The 7,794-nt window shown below is 41.4% G+C and overlaps 1 protein-coding gene across 1 annotated transcript; it reads left to right on the plus strand.

The window, feature by feature from the left end:
* The first annotated feature begins 702 nt into the window (after positions 1-702).
* Positions 703-4,739, plus strand: LOC148034449 (U-box domain-containing protein 13-like). Its single transcript, XM_087679384.1, has 4 exons — positions 703-1,365; positions 2,090-2,206; positions 2,565-3,005; positions 3,111-4,739. Exons 1-4 carry the CDS (start codon positions 1,090-1,092, stop codon positions 4,182-4,184), a joined length of 1,908 nt encoding a protein of 635 aa, XP_087535510.1. The 5' UTR covers positions 703-1,089; the 3' UTR covers positions 4,185-4,739.
* Positions 4,740-7,794: the final 3,055 nt, after the last annotated feature.

The raw sequence follows: 7,794 nt of genomic DNA on the forward strand, positions 1-7,794 counted from the left end.
ATACCTTTGGTTCTTATTTTCATGTATGCTTGCACCACAGCACATAAATCTACCCAGTGTCAATAGGTTTTGTGCAAGTGAACTCCAATAAAGCCTTCAACTTCAAGGTTTGTAGCTTTGCATTTCCTACTAAATTTGGACTCATCCTTATGTTTACAATCTTAAACCTCAATTCACTTGACACCAAATCTTGGCTTTCTTTGGATTTTGCAATTCACTTGATATTACATCGTGGCTTTTCTCGAAATTTGTAGTTAAGTTGACACTCAATCTCAAAATTTCTTGAACATTAGGTTGGGAAGACAAAGTACGTGAGAGCTTGATTAACCACACAACAAAGCCTTTATTTGTCTCCATTTTAAAGTGTGAAGTACAACTACACAAGCATATGTGTGTGTGAATTAGTCTAGAATCTAGATATATTAATCTGTCTTGTATGGCATTTTTTTCTTATAAATTTACCAAATACTGCAATAAAGTTTTTCAACAAAAGAATATGGCGTGGAACCCTTGCATGTGTGGCTTTGAGAAAAGGGAAAGGAAAAAGCGGAATTCGGTGTCAAGAAGATGGTGTTTTTTCGCGAGGGGCTCCCAACAAGCGTGACGGACGCCAAAGCGACTCAAAACCGGATTTAACTAGGGCCGCTTCACATCCGGTTCTCTCTCTTTTCCTCTCTTTTTCGTCCTCTCTAGACTCACACACACACACACTCTCTCTCTCTCTCATTCACCGTTATTCTGAGCTCACGTCTTGGTCTCCGTCTCCGTCTTGGTCTTCGTCTTCGTTTCCCTGTACAGCTTTCTCCCACTTTGTCGCCATCGCAGACCCCTGCTGCCTCCCGGCGCTTCATTCTTCGTTTTCCCACGCAGGGTGCAAAAGCTTTCTCCACCGGTCGGAGATCGTCGGTCCCTCATTCTATCTTCCAGAAAGGAGGAAAAGAAAAGCTTGGAAGAGATATCGCTCGGTCCTTTTGCTCCACACAGACAAGGAAGAACTCTTCGACTAGCTCATCGGATCCGCGCAGAAGAAGCCTGGTTTGGGACGAGGCAGAAGAAGTTCAAATAGATTTTGCTTTGGATTGGTGCACGATGCGGGGGGATCCGGAAGCTTGCTCCCTTTTCGACTGCCTCATCAAGACTGTCCAGGACATAACCCTAATTAGCGACTTCCGCAGGAGTCACAAGCGAGAATGTCTGAATCTGGTGCGCAGGGTGAAGCTGCTGCTGCCTCTCTTCGAAGAGATGAAGGAGGTGCAAAGACCTTGCGCGGACGACGTCTTAGCAATCTTCACTGCTCTCAACAAGGCCCTACTGGAAGGCAAGCAGCTACTTCAATTCTGTCGCGATGGGAGTAAGCTTTACTTGGTAAGGCATTATAGTAACTTTTGAGTGGTTTTGTCCGTTTCCTTTGGTCTTGGGAGAGATCAGGAACGGGGAGTTGCTAACTCTAGCTATACATTTGGGACACTTGTAAGGTTTACCACCATTAAGCAGCAGTTTGGCTTCACAAGCTGTCTCGAGGCCGTCATGCTAGTAAACGTCTTCAATAAATCTTCTGACCTTTGTGTGATCCGCTTTCTCTTACCACCTGACAGAAGACTGATTAACCTCGTCACAGCATCATTTGATCTCCCACTTAGATTGTGCAGGCAGAAGCTTTGTAAAAATTCGTTCTTAGTAATAAATGATTTTACACACGTTGTGTGAGTTATTTGACCAGTTCATGTTTTATACTGAGGTGTTTGCGTAGTACATGGGAAATAATCATGGCTGGTTAGCTTTTCAGCTGTACCTAAGGCTAGCTGCATGAGATAAATCAAAGAGTGCATCCTTTTCGTTGCCAGCCACGGGGGAACAGGCTGTTATCCGACCTCACAAACTTTTCAGCTGTACCTTAGAGTAGCTCAGGAGATAAACCAAAGAGTGGATCCTTTTTTGCTAGCTAGGGGGCGAACAGGCCGTTATCCGACCTCATAACCTTTTCTGCATGGTCCTTAACTGTTCATGAATCATGATTCAATGCTTTCTGTCATTTCACGTTTCACCCCTTGCTGTGTTTTGTAACAAGTTTTAAAATCTACTGTCTCAGGCTCTAGAGAGTGAGGCTATCTTAAACAACTTTCACTCGGTGACTGGAGATCTAGAAAAGGCCCTTGATGCCATGCCTTGGAACCTTCTTGACATTTCTGACGAAGTTCAAGAGCAGGTAACTGGGAAGTATTTATTGTTCTGTGACATCTGCTGCGCGCTTACACTTAATAAGGTAGTCAGATAGCCTACAGTGTTCTCACAGCTGTTTTGTGCTTGCATACTTGTTTGCTGTTACCTCTCTTTCTCTTATCTTCCACTTGTTTGCACTAAGCGTCAATGAGGTTTGCAAATTTGCAAGGACCTTCTGTTGCTAGTTCATACTCCACAGAATACTATTTGTACTAGTCATCTGACACTGCTTGAAGAGCTGATCTTTTTAATTGGTTAATTCTAGCTGTTTAACCAGCTAGGTTGTCGGAGTGTTTCAAGTGCTATTGTAGTTACTCATGCTCTCAAGATTATTGCAAATGTAGGTTGAACTTGTGCATGCACAGCTCAAAAGAGCTAAAGGAAGAGCTGATACTCAAGACATGGAGCTCTTTGTAGATGTCATGCTAATGTCTCAGAAAGAGGACAGAATCGCTGACCCTGCTGTGCTACAAAGGCTGGCAGAGAAGCTTCAACTAAGGACCCTTCCTGAGTTGAAAGCTGAGGCACGTGCACTGCAAAGGCTGATTAAAGAGAGGGGTTCAGTAGTGGATGAAAGCCTTGAGCAGATGTCAGTCATTTTGAGGAGGTTGAGGGGTCTTACAGAACTTGAGAACTTAGAGGCAGAAGCCTTAGATCTTGAGAAACTTTCACTTTCTGCTGTAGTATCTACTGAGAAGCCAGGAAGTCCTTCTGTGCCCAATGATTTCAAGTGCCCAATTTCTCTGGAGTTGATGAAGGATCCGGTCATCGTTGCTACAGGACAGGTCTGCCCTCATACACCAAACTCAGGCTCTCAGTGATGTTGTCAATTCAATGTGTTTTCTTGTGCACTGTTCAAGTAGGCTTAAAGTTTTCCTATCTTCTTGCAGACATATGAGCGAGCCAGCATTCAGAGATGGTTGGAGGGTCATAGGACATGTCCCAAAACTCGGCAGGTTCTTCCTCATACAGTTTTGACACCTAATTATGTGCTTCGTAGTCTCATTGCACAATGGTGTGAAGCGAATGGAATGGAACTGCCTAATAGAGCTTGTCTCAGTGTTGGTGGAAAACCCTGTAGTGCTGATATCACATCTGGAGACAGGGCGACTGTAGATGTTCTTATTCAGAAGCTTTCTAGTGGACAAACTGATCTGCAGAGAGCTGCTGCTGGAGAATTGAGATTACTTGCTAAACGGAATTCTGAGAACCGAGTATGCATTGCAGAAGCTGGTGCAATTCCCCACCTTGTGAGCCTCCTGTCAACTGAAGATGCTCGAACTCAGGAACATGCAGTTACTGCTCTTCTAAACTTATCTATTCATGATTGCAACAAGGGAGCTATTGTCCTTGCGGGTGCCATTACCCCTATTGTCGGGGTTTTAAAATACGGAAGTATGGAAGCAAGGGAGAATGCAGCAGCAACCCTTTTCAGTCTTTCAGTGGTTGATGAGAACAAGGTAACAATTGGAGCTTCAGGAGCCATTCCTGCACTGGTGGAATTACTCAAGGATGGGACATCCAGAGGTAGGAAGGATGCTGCCACTGCTTTGTTTAATCTTTCAATTTATCAAGGAAACAAGCCAAAGGCTGTGAGGGCTGGAGTGGTTGAGCCATTGATGAAGTTGCTGGTGGATCCTAGTGCTGGTATGGTGGATGAAGCATTGGCAATTCTTGCTATTCTTGCTACACACCAAGAGGGAAGAGTGGCTATTGGTAATGCTTCTGCTGTGCCTGCTTTAGTGAATCTGATTCAAAGTGGTTCATCTAGAAATAAAGAGAATGCAGCTGCAGTGTTGTTAGCTCTCAGCACCACTGATCCAAGTCATTTGGTTACTGCCCGACAACTGGGAGCTGAAGAGCCACTAACTGAACTTGCCCAATCAGGTACCGCAAGAGCCAGGCGAAAGGCGTCCAGTCTCTTGGAACACTTGAACAAGTCTGAAGTGAATGCTTGTCTATGATGGCATATTGTTATTGCCTTCCAAGGAGTTCTATTCTGAGATCCACACTGCTATAAAGTGAATGATGTGGGCCAAACCATTGATTTTGTATAGCTGTAGCCTCATTGAATGGTTCAAAGGAACCAGTTTAGGCGCTTGGTTTGTATAGTAGATATCTGCTGCAAATTTATCATTTTCTGGCCAACATCATGTGTGGAAACTGAAAATGCTCATCTTGATGCACCTTCTAAGACAAAGGAGCAAAGCCTATAGAATACAGTGGCTTCTGCTGCTGCAGTTTTTTGTGATTTTCCTATTCCTTGGTGTATCTTTAGAGTATCAACATCAGGTACTTCCTGCATCACACTTTGCAGAAGCTGGATAGCATGGCTTCCAGGTGGATGTGGTAGGAAACCCAGTTAACAGCTGTAGTTGAGCAAATGAGTTGTCTATGTTGGTTGATATCTTTCCGCACTTTGGTTTGAAGTGCTTATGTGAATGCTTGCCTCTGGCAGCTGAGACTCATTGAGATGTATGTTTTGCTTTTTTTTTGAAAAGAAGTGGAGCATTTGACCATCACCGATGTTTTGTTCCTGTCCTTTGTGTGGTCTGTATACAGCTGCATCTTCTGTATTAAACTGAGGTTGTAGCTAGGTGTCCATTTTTATGTTTAGTTAGGATTGCAAGGTTTTCCTTCTGGTGATTTTCTTCTGTTCTTTTTGTGGTCTACAGTTGTATCTATATGATATACTGAACTTGTAGTTAGGTGTCCACATTTCTGTTCATGTAGGGGGAGGATTGCAAGGTTTTCAATTGTTTGGCAATGTGAAGTCAAAAGCTCATATGGTAGATATGAAGTTGTCTGTGCTATATTATCAGGTTGCTTATGTGGATGGCTTCCTAAGCAAAGCAAGCATCCAGCTGATGCTCTTAAAGGTCTACTAATATTTGAAACCAGAGTAGATATATCAAACTTACGAATAGAATACCTGTGGCATTATTGGATGCTGGTTAGGCAAGTGATGCATCTTAAGGATACAAAGCAGGCTCCAAAGGTGTAACTGTTTTTCAACATAGCATAGCCTCGTAGGTGAAAATCAGAACCCGGTAGCACAGGAGATGATGTGATTAGAATAGGCTCAAAAGGTGCCTACTTTTTTTTCATATAGCTTCATAGTGCTCGATGTGCAAATGGTTTCCAGGGCAGGAACTTTTAATATTTTCAGTTTAAAGTAAATGTCTTCATGACGTTGATAGTAGCAATACAGAGTTATAGTGCTTAACGGTTGTGTTTTATTGATTTATGAAGCTTGTTCATGTTTAAGCATTGTGCAGGGTTAGGTCCAGTACGTACGAGGGGTTAGATTCAGTACTAATAAAATAACTGAGCAATGGTCAAGTTCAGTATGGAGATTTAAACGACTCTCTAGCTGAACTGTGGGCCCTGGGCCCTGGGATGTAATTCGAGCTGTCTCGATCCCCCAAATCTGGAAGTTCAGGAATTCTAGGCTTTTTGATGCAACGTGGACTTTTTCCTTTGCAAGGAGGTCGTATTACTCTGTTAAGGGGGTGGGCAGGAGAAGAGCAAGCTATAGGGTGTTTTGCAAGTTTTTGAAAGTTTCAAACCAAGTTTCAGTTGTTGCGTTGCCATAGGGTGACTGATGTAAATGTTTTCACAATATCAATTAAATACCACATTATCTTAAAAAAAGGGTCAAGTTCACTTAACACTGTCTACTATAGCTCTCAAAAAATGCTGCCAGACTTGAAGGAGGTTTGGTATTCTTTTCGTAGCAACAAGCCTATAGTAGGGGAACCTCCTTGCTTTGGACTCTGGATGATGAAGAGCTAGCATAGCAGCATCAACCCGAATGATTTATTTTCAATATTCAAGATGACACCAGTTAGAATAAATCGTGATGAGTGTGGAGCATCGGCCCAAATGTAGGAGGAACACTAACTTTCTAGCATTGGCTATATTTCTTTTGAGCTTTAGGAGATGGTCGTCTGCCCCTCGTTTGCATCACTCTAAATCGATGACATATTATATTGTTGGAAAAGTGGACATTGGCTAGTTATTACTGCTAACAATTAATCCTAATGTCGTAGATCAACTAGCATTGCACTGGTATTATTGTTTGGAGTGAACTAGTATATGACCACTTTTCTAACAACGTGTTTCAGCTATTAAATCCAGAATGGCTCTGAATGAGATGTCCTCGTTGATGTAAGCAAGCTTGACAAGAACCATTACCATGCATGGAAAGTTTAAAATGCAAAACCTTTTAATGATTAAGAAGATGTAGAAAGGTTGGTGCAGGTGAAGAAGCAAAACTAGGTCACAAAGGAGAACAAAGGAGTGATTGGGATAGAAGAGCAACTCAAGCCTAAGACCTCATCAACATCAATGTCAATGTTAGCATGGGTGGTTATGTTAGAAATGTAGCAAGTGCAAAGAATGCATGGGACATCCTATCAAATATGCTAGAGAGTAAAAGTGTAAGCAATGCATTTGAAAGCCATTCTCAAGGGAACTACTAAAGGTAGAAGTGTTCTTGATTATCTTCAAAAGATTAAAAGGTATTTGGGATGAACTAATGGCATTGCAAGAGATTGTTGAAGCTGAAGACATTGCACAGGAGGAAATCAAGAATGAATAAAAACACGTTGCTACCTCTATTGTTGTGAGGGAGAAGTTGTCTTCACTTGGAGACCTTAAGCTCTCCTTATCCAATATGAAGAAAGATTCCAAGAAGATAAATTGACAAGCAAATAAGAATCAATATTGACGGTCTACAAAGGAAGAGGAAGATCCAAGTTCAAAGGTAGAAGTGGAAGAGAAAGAGACCAACATTAAAACCACAATACAAAAGGCTCTTTAGAAGAAAACGAGGCTTCTAATACACGTCAATCATAATATCAAAGTGGAAGAGGAAGTGATGGGGAATAATACATAATCAAAGATGTAGAGCATGCAACTATGGTGGTATTCTAGGCCATTGGGAAAGAGAATGTAGAAAGAAGATGATAGTAAATGAAAGACCTCAAATCACTAAGAGACCAATCAATAAACAAAGCTCAAATCTAGCCTTTTGCTTCTTAGCAAATGTTTCTTGTTACCTCTTGCATGACATAAATGTAAAATGAGGTGAAAGATGTTTGGCACATAGAGTCTAAAGGAACAAATCACATGACATACCACGAAGAATGGAAATTAGTTTAGCCTATCTAAAATAATTCAATAATCATCATTGGAGATGGTTCTCAACATAGAATACAAGGTCAATGTAATGTTCCATTACACACACCATCAATTGAAGGCACATATTTAGCAATGTATTGTTTGTTCTTGGCATAAATAAAAACCTAATTTCAATTGAACAAGTAGTGGAACAACATATAGAAGATTCAATCTTAAACGATGTTTTGTTCATAAGTTCAAAGAAAATGGGGAGATAATTGCATATGAAGAAAAGGTCGAAAGACTTCAAAATTTAGGTATCCAGCCCTTATTATATAAACTTTTCATCACAATCTTCTTGAAGCTACTCACTTTATGGCATATTTGCATTAAGCATAATTATATTATCTAGTGGTCACAGGCTCTACATAGAGGTCTTTTGCATAAATG

This window comes from Lygodium microphyllum, chromosome 6 (genome assembly GCF_053477565.2).
Source record: "Lygodium microphyllum isolate KBCC chromosome 6, Lygodium_microphyllum_v1.1.10, whole genome shotgun sequence".
Classification (NCBI taxonomy): Eukaryota; Viridiplantae; Streptophyta; class Polypodiopsida; order Schizaeales; family Lygodiaceae; genus Lygodium; species Lygodium microphyllum.

Bases quoted from the DNA above. Each gene is read 5' to 3' on its own strand.
- LOC148034449 (XM_087679384.1), top strand. From the start codon at position 1,090: ATGCGGGGGGATCCGGAAGCTTGCTCCCTTTTCGACTGCCTCATCAAG. The intron at 1,366-2,089 runs GTAAGGCATTAT...CTACTGTCTCAG, and splicing joins ATGGGAGTAAGCTTTACTTG to GCTCTAGAGAGTGAGGCTAT. The intron at 2,207-2,564 runs GTAACTGGGAAG...TTGCAAATGTAG, and splicing joins CTGACGAAGTTCAAGAGCAG to GTTGAACTTGTGCATGCACA.